The sequence below is a fragment of the Rhinolophus sinicus genome, chromosome 3 (genome assembly GCF_057876585.1).
Source record: "Rhinolophus sinicus isolate RSI-liver-muscle chromosome 3, RSI-T2T, whole genome shotgun sequence".
Taxonomy (NCBI): domain Eukaryota; kingdom Metazoa; phylum Chordata; class Mammalia; order Chiroptera; family Rhinolophidae; genus Rhinolophus; species Rhinolophus sinicus.
In genome coordinates, this window is record NC_142503.1 from 37463767 (window position 1) to 37485510 (window position 21744).

Consider the following 21744-nt stretch of genomic DNA (forward strand, 5'->3'; position numbering starts at 1 on the left):
TGGTCAACAGGTACGTCTATTTCTCAGTAGTTTTGCTGCAATAGTTCGTAGCACTCTATTTATAATGGCATTATCAAGATAATGTTCTCCTAGAAATTATAAATGACTGTTGTGGTTTTAAAAAATGTTAAGGTCTCAGGACCTTAGATCGCTCATCTATAAAACGGCATAATAATGCCCTATCCACAGGACAGTGAAAGGTATCCAGTGAGATAGCAGATGTAAGAACACTTGGAAAAGTGAAAGGTGACATACACATGTAATGTATCTATGATTATTATTACTATCATTATTAGTCTTATTTTCTCTTTGTGCATCAGGTATTTAACTAGGATCTATTTACAGAGGATAAGAGGATGACCTCTATTAGGAAATGATTATTTTCCTTCTCATTTTCTCAGTAAGTTAAACAATTATATTACAACTTAAAGAGCATTGAAAGGTTTTCTAAAACATTTCATTCAAATAGATAACCACAAATCCTCACTGATACTATTTGTATTTGAAATTTCTAAGAGGTTTTCTCAATAGGAAAGCTTAACTAGAACAATGCATATAAAATCATAAAAAGAGCTTATAATCTATGATAGTATCATTCTCTATAAAGTATGGCTGAATTATATACGTATAACGATCTTCCCAGCATTATCATGAACTAGGTAAGATAAGAAAATGGAGGCCTACATATAGCCACATGTGAAGTCAAATGAGGAGAAGGCATAAACCTTTATGTGTAGAAGAATGTGTAGTATCACATTGAAAATTGAAACACTAGTTATCTACTCTATTCCCCTTACTTCTCAGAAAAATTTCATCTCCCTGGTAGAAAGAATGCTTTCAGGAATCAGTGAGTATTAACAAGAAGACGCTATTGCTCCAATGTAAGTAGCCAGAGCAAACAAGAAAGCGGAACATGTCAAGATGTAATTTTTCAACAATATATAAAATTGTATCACAGGCTGATTAAATCTGTCATTCTTATGTGAGTTCAATCAGATAAAGAAACCCTTGAAAAGGTACATGGAAAAATAAAGCCATTCTTGTAAGTTTGATTGGGAAAGAAAAGCACTTTAAAAATACGCAATATTACAGGTTTTTCATCAAATGCATTCCTAGATTTAATCTTTACTAACTTGAGTAAAGGGTATAAAAGAAAGAACCCACACATTGGTATCCAAAAATCAATTTGCTACAATTTGAAAAAAATAGAATACCTAACTATGTAAAACAGTGTCCACTAACTCACCATGAGTTTGTCCCTGGCCTCTGTCTAAAGCAAAGTTGTTTCACCGTAGATGAAGTTGGAGGAGATGACTTTTAGCCTGGTCATTCATCCATTCAACATTAGCATTATCTGTGGGGCTGTTCTGCACTTTTCTACTCACATCATCCTGTTACGTTTTTTTGGTCTGCAGAGAGCCCTTTTAAGTCTTTCCTCCTGTTCTCAAACTGCCCCATCCCTCTTTCCTTTAGTTGTTGATGGCTGTACTTTCTTTTTGAATGGAAAAGTAGAGATCACGAGCCATGACTTCTCTAAACATTTTCCCTCTATCTCCAAATTTCTATTTCCCCTTTTCACTTGTGTTTTTCGTCTTTGTCCTTCCTAAGTAATATTGTCTCTACTACGTTTCCAAGATTCGTCCCTCTACTTAAGCTCATAATATTGTCAGCAGCTCTAGCTCCATATTTAACACTCCCTTTCCCTCAGCTCAAGTGTCCTGAATTCAAAGAAAATGTCCTTTGAACCTAATTCTCCCTCAAGCAGCTTTAGTTCCCCCCTGTAACTTATTAACCTTCTAAACAGATATCTGCACTGGCTGATATCCCCACTTTCAATTCAATCCTCAACCCACTAGGTTTCTAATTCTATTACTTCGCTAAGACACTTCACTCAGTTGTCATCCAAAACCTAGTAATTACAGAAAGTAATTGGTTTTTCTAATTTCACCTCATCCTCTGGACTATTGTTTCTGCTCTTTGACCTTGTCCTTTAAACTGTTGTCTGGTTTCCCCTAGAGTTCTATCCGTATCATGTAAAAGACCAACTCATTACCCATTATCTTCTCCCATTCTGTTGTCCACTCTCCATCCTGTGTTCCTCATGTCAACATCTGCATTATTGAACTCCTTCAGGATCAAAACTTCAGCATTTTCTTTCATTCTTCTTTACTAGCTGTGCCCCGCCCCCTACACACACACGCACACACACACACACACACACACACACACTCCATTCTTTAAGCCTCTTGCCTCTTGCATCTGGACCAATTTCTTCGTCCCACCACCACTCCCTTTCTGGGCCTCCATCGTATTCAATCAGCTTTGTTTCCGTGAATTTCAACATGATACACTTCCCTGGAGTCACTTTACTATGTAATCATTCAACAATAGAATAATTGGAATGCAATTAAGACTAAGAATTTGATCATGTCAAATCCCAACTACACACCTTTGTGGCTCTCAGGTCCCATAGACTGTATTCAATCTTCTTTCTCTTTGGCCACATTTCCCTACTCACACCAACCAGACTGTCATTCCTTAAGTGAGCTGTAACTTTCCTTGCCTCACGTTATGCAAACGTTCCTTTTGGTGCTACCACAGTTTATTACTCGTATAATGGTCTAAAGTGCAATACCTCCCGCGTTCTACAGATTGGAAGCTTTGAATCCACCCCAGCTGCTTAGTAAGTACTTTGGTTGTGTGTGAATGAATAAATGGATACCTTAGATTTCAAACCTGAGGAAGTAGGACACGTATAACATAGAAATACGGGCACTGGAAAAAAGAAAGTTTGGGGGTGATGAAGAGTGGGCACCATTAATACAATGAATTAATGATGAATATGTACTAATTAATGAGTGTGAGGTAACAGTTGAATAAAAAAGTAAAATTTGAGGGGGCAATTAAGTTCTATAGATCTGAAGCTCACTTATTAATGACAGACATGTACTAACTAATGATTATGAGGTACAGCTGAAAAAGAAAATGCAAACTGATAGAAAGCATTTACGTGCTACAGATCTGGAGCTCAACTGAGGCTGCACGGTCAGAGATACTGAGAGTAAGTTATCTGATGAAAGCTACCTGGTTTCTCCAAAAATAAGACCTAGCCAGACAATCAGCTCTAATGCGTCTTTTGGAGCAAAAATTAATATAAGATCGGGTATTATATTATATTAATTACATAAGACCCTGTCTTATATTATAGTAAAATAAGACCCAGTATTGTATTATATTATATTAGACCGGGTCTTATATTAAATTTTTTTTCCAAAAGACACATTAGAGCTGATTGTCCAGCTAGGTCTTATTTTCCAAGAAACACGGTAATGGCAGAACCCATACACAAAAGAGGTTTCAAAAGAAGAGTCCAGCGGGTCAGGGGCTATACTTTAGGGACATATGTTAAAGGGTGATAAAAGGAGCCGGGGAAGGAAAGGTCTGTGAGCAGGAGGGAAGAGAGAACACAGCAATGATGAAAGCCAGGAGATGAAAACCACCTTATATTTCCTCTAATAACTGGCACCATGCCTTCTACTTTATGGAAGTGGAATCTATTCATTTCAAGACTTGAATTAATAGATTTTTAGAGGTCAATCTGAATGGAAAATAGATTTCAGAATATCAAGGTGACACAACATGGTAAGGAAATGTAGAGAACAGATGTAGATATTTGGAGTGGGGGTGAAAGAGCTATAACTAAATGAAGAAGTTTCACTGCCAAAAAAGCGTTGGGAAAAAAATGCACATTTTTAAAAAGATGGTGTAGAGCTATGCATAATTAAAGGTAGAGAGTGAGGTGTAGTTTACGAGGACACAAGTGAGGGCTTATACGCTGTCTTTTCTACTAACCATTTGATCTTGTGGGGGCAGAGCCCCAGAAAGTAGTTTCCAGGCTCTCGGTCTCACATAGACAGGTGCTGGCTCAGGTAGTAAATGGCCATCAACTGTGATTGGATGGCCATCAGCTGTGGCTAGTTGGCCGTCAGCTGTAACCAGTGAGCCACTGGCCACTAATATAACTGCTGTGGCTACGCTAGCAGAAAGAGAAGAAAATGGGGGCTAGCAAGAAGATGGTGGCTGAGCCTGCAAGCGGAGCAGTGAGGGTTGCGAACAGTGTGGCTCCTGCCTCCTGTGTCTCCAACCCAGCCGCCAGCGAGAATATAGTGGTATGACTCCCCTACCTATGGCTCCGTGGGTGTTCCTTTTTGGTCTCACCATGTCCTGCATTCTTGTGTGGGGAGTGGGAGCAGAGACCCCGCATGAGACCCTGCACGACAATCTGAAACCTGTTATTGCATAGATTATTAGTTATTTAAAATCAAGAACGCTGTCTTATGGTTTTCTCGTATCTCCTGCAGTGCTTCAAACAGGGACAGCTATGCGACAGGAGTTTAATAATTCAGTATTTAAATCAAAATGACTGCAGTTGAGCTGCTCATTCCTAGGGAGACTAGAGCATAACTTGTGTTATCATTTTACAACTGTTAATAAAACGGCAACCAAGAACTATAGGTTGTAAAAATGAGTAAAGCACAATTTCATTTCTAGAACCCCATTTAGACCTATTGGGATAGCATGGTAATCTGTTGGGATACCAAGAATGACACTACACCCTCAGGGACCCCAAATAGGCTACATCCTGTAAGAGGAATTGCAACCTGACCTGAGTTTTTGAGATGGTGTCATGAGAAGCTGGTGAGTGTTATTGGACAAATGTCTAGATGCAGAGGAGGGAAGTATACAGAGACAAGAGATACCACAAATGACAGAGTATGTATAGAGTAAGAGTACGGTTCTATTTAGAAGCCTCCACAACTTAGAAAGCTAATGAACACTACAGTAAATACAAGAATGAACTGTGCTGAGAAAATGAGCTAATAATAATATATGATCTGTGAACCTGCTTATCAGTTTTAATTATTTTCAAAGCTGTGCCATCTCTTAAATGATATTGAAGTCTGCCTAATGTTTTCTGTACTTGCCTCCAGCGATTCATATTCCCAAAATGGCTTAATTTAGGCAAAAACCCCATAAAGACGTCTCAAATGATCTGGCAAGCTAGTGCTAACATCTGTACGGTACCTCAATTGAGATATATTCAAAATGCTACACATTCTAATAGCACAGGGGTTTTCAAACTGATTTAAAAACCTTTTAAAATATTAGTAAATATTCATAGCGCTGGCTAGCTAAAATTCTGGTCCTATATGAATACAAGCTAACATTTTAAGTGTAAATGTTTCTATTAAAAACTCAATTCTTTCCCGGACAACGTATCTGTGGGAAAATAAATGTTTCTTATCAAGAGGGACAGTGTATTTAAGTTAATCTACTATTTATATTCAATTTGCACAATTTTACTCACCATTCTTCCTAAATTCTAGAATGATGCAGGTAAACAAATATTGGTGGTTTCATTACATCATCAACTCTAGAGATAAACCAACCTGATTTTCTACAGAAGTTCTCTTTTGTTTGTTCATCCTTATACTTACATATCACTGGCAATGGAGGAGTTCCGGGACATAGACTTTGGAGAGAGGTCATAGTCGCTGTCGGATCGATACAGGAAGGACTCCCGACGTTGACTGTGGACAAAGTTTGCTTGGAGAATTAGCCCAGATCCTGGGCTGGTCATGGGATCCAAGGGACTCCGTCCCGCAGATGTGCCATTGTCCACATCAAAACTGTAAACAAAAGACAAGGAATTAATTGCTGTGAACACTAGCATGTTGGTATTTTTGTAAAAGGAGATTTCAGTTTAGGAATTGACAGTGGGAAAATTTAGAGTGGATTCTTGCTCTTAAAAAATAATAGTACCGAAATACACAAAAGTAAAAGCCTCATCGACTTCATACTTTTGTCTTCCTAAGCTTAGGCATACTTTTGTTAACTGACCAGATACAAGACATACAGGGTCTCTCTAAACTCAACTTCAGCTAAAAAGGAACCACTCCAAAAAGAAGAGTTCTCCTAAGTACAGAATTCCTTTTAGGAAAGAACAAATACATAGTAATTCACTAAATATTTGGGTTCAACTCAACAAGAGCTCATTATATGCTTAATATTATTGCTTCCCCAAACCTGGGCTTCTCTCCCTCCTGCCTACACTTATCCAATCACTAATTACTGTTGTATCTGTTCATCCCCACTATCAATATATTAAGTTCAGGATTCCATCAACTCTCATCTACATATTATAACAGCCTTCAAATTAGTCTCTCGGATCCATTTTCCTCCCTACACCAAGAGTGATTCTTCTTAAAATGTAAATCTATAATTCGTCAGTTTAAAACCTTTCAGTGGCTCACCACTGTCCTCAGGATCAAGTTCAAATTTCTTGGCTAGACTGACAACGTCTTAATAATCCATTCTCAATTACAACTGACCATTTTCCCAGCCTCAACATGCAACCCTCTTCCATCAGGCACTTCAGGCTCCACTCATATTGAACAACCATCTACTTGTCTCAGGTTATCACAACCTAATTTCTGCTCCCCTAATTACTCAACCTTCTTACTTCCTGTCTAACAGTTATTCATCCGTGAGGACATAGCCTTCACTTGAAAGGTTGTCCTGATATCCCGGAGCTTTATGAGATGCCTTTCTCTGTACTCAGAAGACAATTTCCCACTCCCTGTTGGTAGCACTTACAATGAACTGAAAATTCATACTACTTGGTCTCCATTCCTAGACTGTGAGCTCTCTGAGAATGGAGACTCTGAGTGCTCTTAGCACTTTAGAAACCCTTACTAAAAGGTTTGAATGAAATGTGTGAATGAATGAAAGGCATTGTGCTCAGCAATACAGATTTTAGAGTCGAGGAAAAAAAGAACCACACATGCATAGCTTTTAACATCACAGACCTTATAATCTAGATAAACTTTCCACAAAGTGCTTTTCTAGTCAAACATCAACCAGTATTAAAATAAAGTTAACGCACATGTGTTCTTACGAGAGGAGGGGGATAGCTCAGGTATGTGGTTAAAAATTGTTGAACGAATAAATAAATGAAGTCAAGTTTAGTTTTTATCAATGTTTTTATCAATGTTTTCCTCATTAGAGCCTTTGTCCAAACTATTAACCAGCTAATTTCAAAACAACATTCTTTTATTTTCTCCACTGAAATTATTAATAGTGTTATGACCCAAAGATTGGAAGCCAAGTGGAAGAATAAGCTAGAAGCTTGACGTTCCATGAATCACCTAGGAATCTACGACTAAATAAAGCATTGCCTCCAAATCAATCCATCTAGTTTTTTTTAAAAAAGGAAAACTCATAATGTAGCTTGACCAGTCATAAACGTATTTTCCAATTTAAAATTTCCTTAAAATTGTATCACTTTATAAATGCATTTATCTGGTCCTTGAAGGACAATGAGAGATTATCTAGTTGAACAGACTCATTTTATAGAAAAGGACACCAGCTCCTAGAAAAGTTAATGACCAAAGTTACTGAACTTTGTCATTAAGTGGATCCATAAGTGGATTTAATCATCTACTGCTCCTGAAGTTCTTCCAGCTCTAATGCATAATTATGTAAATCACAAATGTACGTTAGTAACCGTGACACCTAAACAGTGGACATTTGTTTCACCCAGAGAGGCACTTCATGTATGTGGGACTTTTGGCAACCCTGAGGAAGGCCAAAAGGGGAAAGGGATCTCTAATCATGTAAGAGACATATAAGGGAACTCTGTCAAGTTCTTGATATACTTAATTAAATAAGCATTTATGAAGTACCTAATATGAGCACACTGAGATACAAGAATAAAGGAGATGAGATTAATCCAGGCTGGGATATCTGATCAGTCTTTATAGAAGAGCAGTATTTTATTTAAAGGAGCTTTTGAAGGTATTCAGTACAGCTGAAAGACATTCACGACCTCTGAATAGAGAGGAGGATAAGAGATTTCCATTAGAAGATAGTCATGGGAGCTGTTTGGCATGAGGATGACTTAATGTGAACACATAAAAAAAAAAAGGTTGATTTCCATTATATTAAATGTTCCTATAACACATGTGTTCTTACTGTTTAAAAAAAACACAAAAAGTAAGTGCCCTCTCCTTGCTATGCATGAACAGAAATATATATATAGGAGTGTGATTTTTAGTTTAGTTTTTGTTATTTCAATTGAGTAAATATAAATATAGTAAAAAATATCAATGATTTATTTTTTGTTACCTTTTTTCCAATTAAATTAAGTCTTAACTTACACTCTCTCCACTATAAGTTTTAGAACACATACTGATTAATATCTAAAATAGTTAATGTTTTTTCAGTAACACTACCTATTTATTAAAACAAAATTTATTAATAGGTCATAAGATGCTTGATATTCTAGGCTTTATTATGGCATATTGGAGGGGCTTTGAGATTTTTCTTTGTAGGTTGTAATATAACAAGTTGTCCACTAGATGGAGATCATCTTCTTAAATAAGGAAAATCTATTGTAAATAAATTTGAAGGCCTAAACAATTTCTTAGACACATGCAAACAACTTCTTAAATATTACCAAAAAATAAAACCTCGAATCTATAGGAAATGATCACCAAATATTGATAAAATTATATAAATCTAAAAATATTAGTATTGGCTTTTATGAACAGGTTGAGAAGGAAGATCTAAAAACGGTCACTGATGTTCTATTAGACTTTTGCTTAAAAAACAAAACAAAACAAAACCCTCAAAAAGCTTTGACTGAATTTCCATAACACCTGATGTGATGGGGTAATGTAATATGGTCTGGGGAAACACTCTAAATTTTGCTAAGAAATTTTCTCAGAATACAGTTTTGGGGGGAGGTGGGTCCAGGGTTGGGTCTGAGATTACTTGCATGGTTGATTTCCATTATATTAAATGTTGCTATAATTGAAATGTAATATCAAGAAAAATATAACAGTAATATTACAGAATCCCTAGGCAGAAGCATTAGCAAATGCCAATATTGCTGAATGACTTTATAGAAAAAGAGACTTTGCATTATGAAAGACTCAATGAACACACTTTTACAGTTTGTCCTATGCCCCTAAGTTAGCACTTGAATAAACACAGATGTTTAAACACAGCACATCCCTATAAGGCACTTAAATATAGTTAAAGCAACATAATATGAAGCAATAGAGAAAAAAATATATGATATATCTGTATAAAATATAATATAAATAATAAATTATTAAATTGTGTTATATAGCCAATCAGAGAATGCGATTTAGACAATGAATGTAAAGGGAGTTTAGGAAGCTGAAGATGTGCTTCTTTGAAGGACAGATAAAAAAATGTCCAGGCAGAGTAGAGTTGAGGTGGGAGCTACAGACTGAATGTTTGTGTCTCTCCAAATCTGTATGTTGAAACCTCATTGTCAATGTGATGGTATTGGGAGATGGGGCATTTGGGAGGCGATTGGATCAGGAGGGTGGAGCCCTCATGCATGGGGATTAGTGCTTTTATAAATGAGGTCCCAGAAACTCCCTTCCCACATGTGAGAAGTGGGCCTTCATCAGACACTGAATCTGCTGGCACCTCATTCTTGGACTTCCCAGACTGCAGAACTGTGCGAGATAAATTTCTATTGTTTATGAGCCACCATTGTTATAGTGATTTGTTATAGCAGCCTGAACAGACTAAGAATGGGGGTAGAGGGTATGCAGTAAAAGTGAAGCAGCAAACGCAAGTCCAAGAAAGAAGAAGCAAGGCATGCCATAAAACACGACTTTAGTCTCTGACTCTATTTGAGGGTTCATATTAAAGAACAGTGGGGAGCTATAAAAATGGCAATTTCATATGGTTCAACCTATGTGTGTTTATGGGAAGCCTGGCAAAGGGTGTCGGCAAAACTTATTATAAAGAAATATGTGGAGAGACACACACCAACTTTTAACAGTGATCTCTCAGGGGAATGAGATGGTGAAGACTATTAACTTTTCAGTTGCATACTTCCAAACTGTTTGATTTGCTAAAATAAATAGATTGTTTTTGAAATTAAGAAGAAATAAAAAATGTATAAAAATAAATTAAAAAGTGCTGCACGCTCCCCCACCAAAAAGCTCATTCATCAACTCCTTCAAATAATCAGGGCTAAGGAACTCCTCTTGGGAATGGTTCTGTCTGTGACAAATCAAGGCAATACTACTTCATGCAGTGAGTAGTAAATGAATTTAGGCTGAAAGTATATACATGGCTTCAAATAAACTAGTTATTTTTGATACATAACTTTATAAACAGTCCATGTCATGGCGTTATTAACAAAACAAGGTGATGGGGATAACCCTAACCTTAGGTGCTGGTACCAAAGAGATCATTTGTGCATTTCCCAAACACATTCTTTGGCCAACACTTGCATACAATGAATACTCTTCTGACTTACTGCCAGTTAGGAGCCCAATTAGCAGAAACTTGGGAAACTAACTGAAGAATTGGGGTTGGGGGATAGAATGTCCAGGTGTAATGATGATAATAATGATAATAAACTTCTGGAGTACTTTCGATCTGCCAGACATTGTGCCCTGTGCTTTATGTACATTATCACATGGAATCCTCACAATAACCCTTGGAAATAGGCACTGTATTTTCCATTTGACCAATGAGTAATCTAAGTCATAAAAAGGAGGCTCTATGTATGTTAAGTAATGTATTCAAGGCCATATATAGTTCATAAGTGGGTTTTAAACTCAAGCTGATTCCAGAGCCCAGGAGAAAGCCTTGTGTTTATGTCTTTATTGCAGAGCCGCCTGTTAACCACTAAACATATATAAGAACATCTGTTAGCTTCCTCACCTGGATGGAACTTCAATGTTAACTTTCAGAGTAACATTCTGATCAACTTCTAGATCATGGATGCCAGGGCTAATTCTGGGACTAGGTTTTAATATGACCCCTGTTGGGAGGTGCAGAAAGACCAAAAGACATTCCTATTAGGATGAGAGTTAGAAAATGTGGGTTAAGTTTCCCATCTTTGTTTTGCCACTTCATAGCTCCATACTCTTGGGCAAGTTTACTGAACCTTTTTCTGAGCTGCCATTTCCGGGTACCTAGCTCTGGGGCCACTATAAGCACTAGAAGAGAAAATGTTTGAAAAGCATTTAGCACACAGCCTAGCAGCTAGTACATCCCCAATATTTATCAGTTATTGTTATTTTAACTGTCATTAGTTTTTATCTTTGAGGGGGACTTTCCATCTAGGTCATTCTCTGTACCTGAGCACACTGCTTTGGGAAGAACCTAAAAGGAGAGATGAGATGAGAAAGGGAAATGAGGGCTGGTCAGCCAAGTCACCTGAATCAACCCTGGCAACCCATGAGGTGACAGATGCTGGAGCCAGATTGTTCTTACAACTTTGGCTGCTTCGATGTCTCCACCCCACTAGATAATTCCAGTGAGATAACATCGGGGAGAGGGTGAGACTGTTGATTTTTCTCTAGATAGTCCTCACTGAGGAGAAAGAACAATATCCTGCTAGGAACCATGGAAGACACGGCGGTCCCTACAACCTGCGTGGGGCTCCAGTGAAAATACTGAGCAGAAACAGTCCTTCAGACCACAGGTGTCCAGCCACTGTGTATACCTGGGGGAATTCAAGTCATAATCACACTGCTGTTTATTTTCCTGTGCTTGACTCTCCCACGTATATTGCAACCCATGTTGTTGGCTATATAATGGAATCCATTTCGGTGCTTTGCCCCTCAAGGGGTGGGGAGTGGTTCACCTCGAGCTTCATGTAACCAAAAGTGGATAATTACTTAAAAATATTTTTCTCTTAATAAACAGTTTATCCATTGTTATCAATACCCCAAGGCCATGAAACCTGTTTCTGTTTAATGCCAGTTACATTTCTCATTCAAGATGTCCCTGCTGAGCAAACGACTTGTCTGGAATAAAGAAAACACTGCTTCTCAAAATTGCCCATTTTAATTATTTACTTTGCTCAGATTATCTATAGAGATGAGACTGTAGAAAATAGTATTTTACAGTGATATGCACACATAGCAATCTTTCCCAATCAATAAAAAACTACATCTCAAATTTAAATAGGATACCCTGACAGACATACTATTTAGCCACTTTAGTAGATTATACAGTTAAGTGAGGTGTGCATTTTCGCTTGCAGAATGCGTATATTTGCACAGAGGGCTAACATTTAAGAACAGGAACATTTCACCCTTTGTTTTCACAGATGGATTTTATAAACAAAAGCCTGGAACAAAAGTGAAAGGTGTAAGCTTATTTATGAGTAAAAATATCAGGTAATCTCTGGAAGTACAATATTATTTCTGACTTATCAATGACACTCCCAAGTAACATCGGGCAATAAAGAGATTCAAGATGAAAATGACAGTGTGAGTTGGATACTGGGACTGGAAACCAGAAGGGACAAGCTGGACTTGCTTAGTAGGTCTTTGACAAAGGAGGTGGTAAAAAGCCAATTTTTCTGAAAAATGTTTATTAGATCTAAAATTGAAAAGCCCATACCAAGAACTGTTTTACTTGAGGATTGTAGGTTACTTTTTAATGATTATTTTACAGGAAATCTTTCTTAACTGAAACTCTGCTTAAAAAACTATCTCAAATGGATGTTAATGTGGGACTCTGGTATTGGGAGTCAGAGGCAAAGCCTGAAGCAGCAGAGTGGGGTCCATATTTGCAGCAATTCTCTAGAAATAATTAACAGTTTTAGTTATAAATGCATACTGAGGGTGCCAAAAAAATGTATACACATTTTAAGAAAGGAAAACCATTCAAATTGTAATACTCAATATATACTGATAACAAAAGATGAATACAAGTCACGCTTGACTTCTGCAATTACAAGAGGTGCTCAAAGTGGTTACCATCAGCGTCCAGACACTTCTGATTATGGCGAACTACTGCTTAGCAAAGCTGACCAAGTGTCCACTTGTGCACATTTTTTTCGCATCCCTGTATTTAACCTGAATATTTGCTGACAGTGGGAAGTGTCTATTTTCACAGTTGTTGGTAGCCCTTAATTTATCTCAAAATTTCATTCAGGCTTCAATATGATTGAGAATAAAACAAGCAAGCATGCATTCCTTTCCCTTACATCCTTCATTTGCAGATCTCAGAGAGTATGGAAGTGAAGAGCACAAAGCACAATTCTCCCGGCTGGGCTGGACCCAAGCGTCAGATGCAGCCCCCAAGGAGTCACTCGGTTTTGTTTTTCTCGCACATACAGGTTACTACCAGCCATTTGCTCTCTGAGACCACTTCTAAGTTGTTACATTTCTAAATTGCAGTTTTCCTCAAAACTTGGTTTCCTCAAACTAAAACCCAAAAGGGGAACACCCTTAGATGGGGTGTTGCTGTATTTATTTTTGTCTGTGATACAGAGGCAACTAGAGTTGCTTTGATAAGCCCATCCTGAAACACTGATATGTTAATGGTGTGCCCCCTGCTGCTCCCCACCCAAACGTTTATTCTTTAGACAGCAGAGTGATCCCGCCAAAATGTAAATCAGATCCCTGTGAGTCCCTGCCCATCATCCTCCAATGGCTTCCTATTTTATTCAAAATAAATACCGTTGGGGCCCAGAGCAGCCATCCCCAAAATATCCCACAATGGCATATTGATTACTTTGAATGAACGTTACTTGAGAAGCAGCCAGTGCAAGAAGGGCACCTTGACCCTGTCTCCCTGAATGCAGGAAATCAATCTCCCCTGTGAAAGGTGCCCTCCTTGCTCCCAGGGGCTAAAAGAGACACGCTATGGCTAAAGCTAAGTAATCCAGGGCCAAAAAGTTTACATAAACAAAACTTGTTACTCCCTTACAAATTTACTATCCAAGCCCAAAGTTTGTGTAGATTCCTCATAATGAACACCCAAACCTAAGTGTTTTTGTCTAGTCAATGCTTCACAAACTTATTGTTTCTTTGTCTAAAAAGGACAAAACCTGGCTGGTTCATCTTTTCTTGGAGCATCATTTATGATCTCCCATATGCACATACAAGTATTAACTGATTTTTCTCCAATTAATCTGATTTTATGTCAATTGTATTGTTAGCCCAGAAATAAGAATTGAAGAAAAGTATGGGGGGAAATTTCTCTCCCTGACAATACTGTATCCTCTCAATGGCTGAGGCCCTCCATGAGTGATGCGAGCCCCTGAGGCCTGTCCAATCTCATTCTGTACCCACTCCCTCTTTCTCACTCTGCCTCAGCCTCTTAGCCCCCTGGTTGTCCTTTGAACACTTGTGTATGTTCCATCCTCAGGGCTTCGGAATTGCAGTTTCCTCTTCCTGGAATATTCTTTACCCAGATATCAACTCAATGTCACCTGCAGGGTGAGACAGTTCTAGGCTAACTCTATTTAAAATTGTTACTCTAATCTCTTAGACTTTTCTACCCTTTGTGCATTGTTGGTTGGAATGTAAATTGGTGCAGCCACTATGAAAAAGAATGTGGAGGTTCCTCAAGAAATTAAAAATAGAATTACTATATGATACAGCAATCTCAGTTCTAGATATATGTATACACACACACACATATATGAAAGAAATGAAATCACTATCTTGAAGGGATATCTGCACCTCCATGTTCATTGCAGTATTATTTAGTCAGGATATAGAAACAAAATATCCATGGACAGATGGTTACACACACACACACACACACACACACACACACACACACACACAAAAGCACAGAATATTATTCAGGTATAAAACAGAAGGAAATCTTGCCATTTGCAACAATGTGGATTAAACTTGCGGTCATTATGTTAAGTGGCATAAGTCAGAAAGACAAATATTATATGATTTGACTTATGTGGAATCTAAAAAAACAACAACTCATAGATATAGACAACAGATTGGTAGGTACCAGAGGTTGGAGGGTAGGGTGTGGGGGAAATGGGTGAAGGTAGTTAAAGTTTTCTTACAAACTTCGAGTTATAAGATAAAAAAGTTCAGGGATCTAATGTACAGCCTGGTGACTATAGTTTAAAATACCATATGTGATAAGAATTTTTAAAATTTATTATCTTACCAACTTTAAGATACACACAAAAAAGAACTGTTAATACGTGAGGTGGTAGATGTGCTAACTAATCTTATTATAATAATCATTTTATAGTACATAAATGTATAAAATCACTATGTTGCATGCCTTAAACTTACACAATGTTTTATGTCAACTATAACCCAATAATGCTGGCCATAAAAAATTGCCACTCTATATCTGATGGACACTTGTCTTATTATGGAGACCACTTCAGGGATGGTGTAGATGCCTGATCACTGTGCTGTACACCTGAAGCTGAAGCTGAATAATAATGAATGTCAACTATAATTTATATATATATATATATATATATATATATATATATATATTCACAGGATGTGGAGTACAGCGTAGGGAATAGAGTCAATGGAATTGTAATAGTTATGTACGATGTCAGAGGGATAGTAGATTGGGGGAGAGGGGTAATCACTTTGTGAGGGGTGAAATGTCTAACTATTACATTGTTTTGTACACCTGAAACTAATTTAAAAAAATCACCAGGATCTCGTGAGAACAGAATCTACTGTTCGCCTTCCTCTGAGGGACGTGAACTTGCTGAACCACTATGTACTACCAAGGCTGCATGCACTTCAAGGACGATCTTGAAACTGAGCCCAAGCTCATTTCAGAAGTAAACCACATTTGTTGGTTTTGGATTTATGCATATCATTTGAGTCAAAGAATGATGGGGAAGCAGGATTCTTATTTGCTAAATGAAAAGTTGTTAAATCTATGTAGTAAAAGATGTCAAATAAATTTCCATGGGAGACAGTAAAAAAAAAAAAAATGCCACTCTAATTGCCTAGTCTTGTCTAGCTCCTTTCCTTTTCATTTTTCTTCCTAGAATTCATCAGCCCCTGCTAAATGTTTTTTTTTTTTTTTTTTATCTTACTCTTCTCATTAGTATGTAGGCTGTACAAGTGCAGAGATTTTTATCTACTTTGTTCATTAACGCAGCCCCAGCACCTAGAATAGTGTCTGGCACATAGTAGTTGCTCAATAAATATTTGTATTATGAATGCATTAATGTCTTTAGATTCACCACTACTTATTTATCCTGGTTATTATTTATCGTGTTTGCCTGTGTAACTCTACTTCAAATGAATGTTATTATTTTTTATTTTGGCTAGGAATCACTCTTTTAAAGAAAGAATCCTATCAACTAATGAGGTAAATAGTTCATTTGAAGAAATCATCTGGAAAAGCACTTAGAAAGCTGGTGTTAAAAGGCATTTTAATAGGGGTTATTTTGAATATACTTCTGTCTGACCACCAATCAGCCATGGAATCAAGGATAGGATCCAGGTTTTGTGGCACATGAAGGTTATGAAATTTCGGGAGTCTGCTTTAAGAAAAATCATGCAAAGAAAACTCTTTTACAAAACCCATAATTTTGTACAGCTGCTAGTATCCCTCCCTAGAGCTTAAAAAGGACCTAGGCCAGGGAGGGACCCTGAGCTTGATCTTCATTAGTTTCAAAGTAGATCTGCCATTTGAGACAATGCTAGAACCAGAAAGGACAGGAAAAACATTGGAATGGCTAAAATGGAAATGTAGTACCACATTTTTTTTCCCCTAAAATGTAAATTATGATAGAGGTTAATTTTTTTCTTCATGCTTTCGTTCTCTTTATTTTTTCTGATAGCCCTAATTCCCAAAACTTATTCATATATTTCAGAATTTTTCTTGCTACGTGCACACGGTTACTCTTTCAGATCAGTGATTATCAACTTGTCCTAGAGGAGTGGAGGTGATTCCACGGAGTAGGATATTAGAATCATCTTGAAGGTCTGAAGAGGGATGTGTTTTAAACCACATCTGTCTCCACAGACATTATGATTTTCTTTTTGAGGAGTGGGTTTTAAAAATGTGGTTCTCAGTCTCATCCCTGGATATTCATGTATTTAGACATGTTAAGAATTAATTTCCAAATGGCTTAATTGAATAAATCAGAATTGAATTATGAATCATTTGAGAAAATACTAACTTTTAAAATATTATATACTAAGTAGATTAAATAAGTCTCGGTAAGATTATAATTAAAACCAAAAACCGTAATAGTTCCACTACAATTGCCTTTAATAGTATAACCTGAATCTGACTCTTTTCCACTAATGGATATGAAAACGCATATACCATGTTTTTCTCTGGGTCTGGACTCTCCCTCAAACAGGTCAGGAAACAATTCAGCAGCCCTACTATTAAATCTATTTTGGAAAAGTGATATTACTCAGTTTCCAACCTCAACGATCCAAGCAGACGGATTTTTCCACTTTAATGGGGGTAGAGTGGAACAGAGAAGGGCTTCAGAGCTATATGGACTGAATTAGATACCATTTCTTTAAATCTACCAGGATAAAACAATTATAAGAATATCCTATGACTGTCATAAGCAATCATTTTCTTCTGCAATTCTTTATATTATGGAGAATAAAAACAAAGATGTAGAAATATTTGCACTAAATGGTGTATGTGTCATGTTCAGGACACATTGAGATTAGCTTTCCCTTGATTTCTTATATTGGGTAAATGATACATGCTTACAAATGATCCTTTGGAGGTTTTAAGAGATTGGGATGGGCTGCCGAAGAGGCTGTGGGATCCATTTCAATGATTTTGAAGAGTAAAGATGTTTTTCATGTTTCCTTGAAATGGTTTTGTATATAATGCTGACTAAAGACAAAATAATGTTGGGAAAGCATAGAATTCAATAATCAGGACCATGAACATGGCAAATTGTGCTTGCTGCCTGCCAAATTCAATTCTCCGCTTGTTCCTGGGCATATAAGAAATCCTCTTTTCTATGCTTCCCTTGCACTTAAATTTGGATGCATAACTGGATGTGAGCTAAAATATTTCACACCACTCTCAGGAATGGCTCATAACTCCTCCCATACTTCATCTCTGTTCTTTCTCCTTTTGCCTGCAGGATGCCAAAGATGCTGCAGCCCTAAAGGATGGTGGTAACACAAGATGGGAGGACCTGGGTCCCTGAATGGGAGCGAGGAGAGCGGCCCTGTCCTCCTAAATACTTCCTTACATAGCCACTTGATGAAAAATGAACTTCTTTTTTAAGACATTTAATTTTGGAGGTTTATTTGTTATTACAATAACACCTAATGCACTACATAACACCACCTGAATTGGCAGTGCTGAAAGTATATTAAACTGTCAATCATTTCACAATCTACCTCTGGACTAAAAAAAGTGCCCCACAGAAACCCAAGTGAAACCTAGTGTCTCTTTAATTCTACCATTTAATTCTACCACTTGGTTTAGCTTCCACCATCCTCAGCACCTTCCTTGGTCACACATATTTTCATTAAAAAAACATTTCTTATCATCCAAGTGCTTAGGATATGTTAGAGAATACGTTTATAATCATTACACACAATTTTGATTATTCTATAAACACTGAAAGCCAGTCCAGTTCTGTTCTGCCTTGATGGCCATCGGAAAAGCTAGAGAAGATCAGCTCAAGTACGAAACTGATGCACAAATTTCTCTCTGGATCACAGAAGAAATACAGAAGGACTAGGCGTCACCTTCCCTCAGGATTTGGATCTATGCTCCACTTGAGTCAATGATGTCTCAGAAGTACCAGATCAAACTAGGCTTGCCTGATTTATAATGGGATTCCAGACCACCGTGACTTTCTGAATGTGTACATTTCTAGGAAGATGGGCCATAGTCTATGGAAAAATCTAGAAGTATTTCATAGCTTACCCAAATTTAGAATAGAACTACTCTTCACTGTTTTCTAGCTCATTTGCCATGGAATCAAGGCTGAGTCGGTTTTTCAGATTGGGAATGCTGAAGGTTGAATCAGATGCTGAAGACCCTTCCTGTTCTGAATTCATAAACCAAATGACCTTTTAGAGCCAGATGTGTGTCTTTAGAGGAAGAAAAGGAAATCACTTGGGGCATTCTCTTTGGCCATATGGCCTATGAAATAATGGAGCAGTGTCCACTTTGTGCTTCCCTTCCTGACTGAGCGTCAATGTATTCCCAGTACAAGAAACATTTTGTTGTCACCTTAGGGAGCAAACTCAAAAGATCAATACATCCTGAAGGAGATGGAGTAGGTCACGGAACAAGTCTATCCATTCTGAAAATATTCATCAGCCATCTCCTATGGCCAGGCACCACTGGGAGGGAATGGAATTCATTCAGAATACACAAGGACTATAGTAACTGCATTGAGCTTCTGCTTCTAAATTAAAATGAGACTCCTCCCCCCATCCCTCAGGACAACCATATTCATGGAGAGACTGCTTATAAATCCTATTGGTTTGCCAAATTCATAGCTAAGGAAAATGCATGACAGTTTTCCAAATGCATTTGACCTCTTCTTGGCGATGCAACTGCTGACTTTCTTTGCTTTGACATTAACTGTGTTTTCAAACTGTAGCCATTGAAATTCCTTTCGTGTTTCTGCAGTGACATATCTCAAATATTTGGATATAATCATCCATTGGTGCCAAGTCACCTATTTGCTAGATGAATTCTGATATTCAACTATGTGTTTTTTGTCTTTTTTCTTTTTGCAGAATTTATTCTGTATAATCTTGGCTCCCATTTTTGGATTAGTTCCCATTTATACTCCTTTTATAAAATGACTTATGCTTTTTTAATGAGGAGTCCAAAATGGTACACAGAGCTCTAAGTACAGTGTAAACAAAGCCATCTGTAATGGGACAAACTTTCAACCCAAAGACTGCTCTAACTGGCTATAGATGGTCATGCCAGAATCCTCAGATATAGCATTTCCTAATAGGAGCTGTAATTGTTTTGATTTCTGGCCTGTAAAATATTTAGTACTACACTGTACCGCCATGGTGTAAATATGTAAATAGGACCTTAATCTGCAGCCTGCCAATATAAAATGAGTGCCAGTGGCAACTAATCTGAAATGTAATTACTTTTACAGAAAATATGCTTTCGAAAATAAACTCTATTTTTTTGTTCGTACTTTAAGTGACTACAAGAGTCTAAACAAGAATAGATGTCGGTTTTTTAAACTTAGGTTGGAAGGAAAAAAACCCCACAAAAACCCTAACATGACTACATACTTTACTGACCTTTAAAACTTAATTTTGAAAATGTCTACAGATAGCTACACTACATGAAATCCAAATCAGATTTTTTTTTTATAAGCATTCATTCAGTGTAGGCATCTTTTTTTTTTTTGCTTTTTCCCTATCTTTTGAAGTTTAAAAAATCTTGAAACATGACTTTTTTTTACCCTTCTCTTTCTTTTCCTGTGAAATTTAGAACTAGAGATTACACTTGACAAGAGGGAAAAAAAAACTAAACCACATCTATGTTTATACTGCTGTTGGCTTCTTCCTACACAGCTGTCCTTTAAACGTGCAATGTAATTACGAGTTTGAATACCACGTTTGCCACTAATCCCACAAAAGTACTTGGTCCCTCAGGCCATATGGAAATCATCTTTCAGGGCACTGGAGGTTCTTTAGCAACTGGTAATGCCTATGAGCAACATCTGGGCCTCTGCTGATGAATTGGACTATGATGACCTGTCCTCAGGGAAACAACAAAAATCCCTCCCCAAAGCCTGTCCCTTCTGTGCCACTCACATAGTCCCACATTGTTTTTAATTCCCTTTTATAGCCATTGTTCAATGGAATTCACACAGTGGATTAGACGCTGGGCTAATAGGCGCTGGGGGCGGAAAGGCGTCGGATTCTTATCCTCATTTGCCAAAGAGGAAACTGAGGCTCAGGAAGGAGGGCAAAAGTTTGCCTGCAGTCTCACTGATGTCACTGGCCTGATTATGACTCAAACCAAGATTTCCTGATCTTTGAACTATTTAAAAGGAGGATTGAATAATTGGATTAGTTTTAATTTCATAAAGCTTGAAACAAAGACATATTTTTGTTTTAGCATCCCTATTAGAACTCACATATGTTATCTAGCTGCCGGGAGCACAATGTTCAAAACTTTTGCGTAGAACATGACATTTTGCTGAAATGAATGGATGCATTTACTTGTCTCTAAATAACAATAGTATGACAAAAACTTGAAAGGGATTATAGGAAGGGTCGTCCACTTTTGTAACCTTGTTAATCATCCCAAGCACATTGTAATGCCTTCAGTGTTTGGTAAATGCTTAATAACACTTGGGGGGGAGATATAGCAAACAATCTCATACTTAAACTTATTTAAATATATTACAGACCAGCTTTGTAAGACAAAGCATTTCCTATTTCATATTGTAAGCTGCATTTGACGAAAAAAAGGCAAGTGTTTCTTTATAACTGAAAGACAAGAACTTACCCTGAGATATAATACTGGGTTGGGAATAGGGAACCCAAGATTGCATTCAACTCTGCTAAAAACTAGTTGTGACTTTGGCAAACCTCTTGATTTTTCTGTGACTTGTAATTTTATCAATAAAATTGACTACCAGTCATCTCATTCACTGGTCTGCACACCATTTTGAAAAGGCTTTTAAAAATACAGATTCTTAGGACTCCTTTTGGATACTTTGAGTCAGTAAATCTGGGGTGGGACCCAGGAATCTGTATTTTTTAAAGCTGTCAAGGAGATTCCATGTGTTGTCAGGATGGGAACACTAGATTTGCTGATCTCTAAGGCCCCTTCCCGGTTCAACACTCCTGATTGCAACTACACAGCACTGAACTCAGCTCATACTCCTGTACCCTGTGCTCACTGCAGAGGCAGGGCGTGCAGAGCCAAAGCTGT

The 21744-nt window shown here is 37.5% G+C and overlaps 1 protein-coding gene across 9 annotated transcripts in view; it reads right to left on the minus strand.

Annotated features, from left to right (window-relative positions):
- PDE4D (phosphodiesterase 4D) overlaps nucleotides 1-21744 on the minus strand; it is a 1272577-nt gene that overhangs the window by 191849 nt on the left and 1058984 nt on the right. For all 9 annotated transcript variants that reach the window (XM_019743390.3, XM_074328918.2, XM_019743396.3 and 6 more), the window contains one exon: nucleotides 5499-5690. In XM_019743390.3, coding sequence (XP_019598949.2) covers nucleotides 5499-5690 — 192 coding nt within the window. The remainder of the gene's footprint in view (nucleotides 1-5498; nucleotides 5691-21744) is intronic.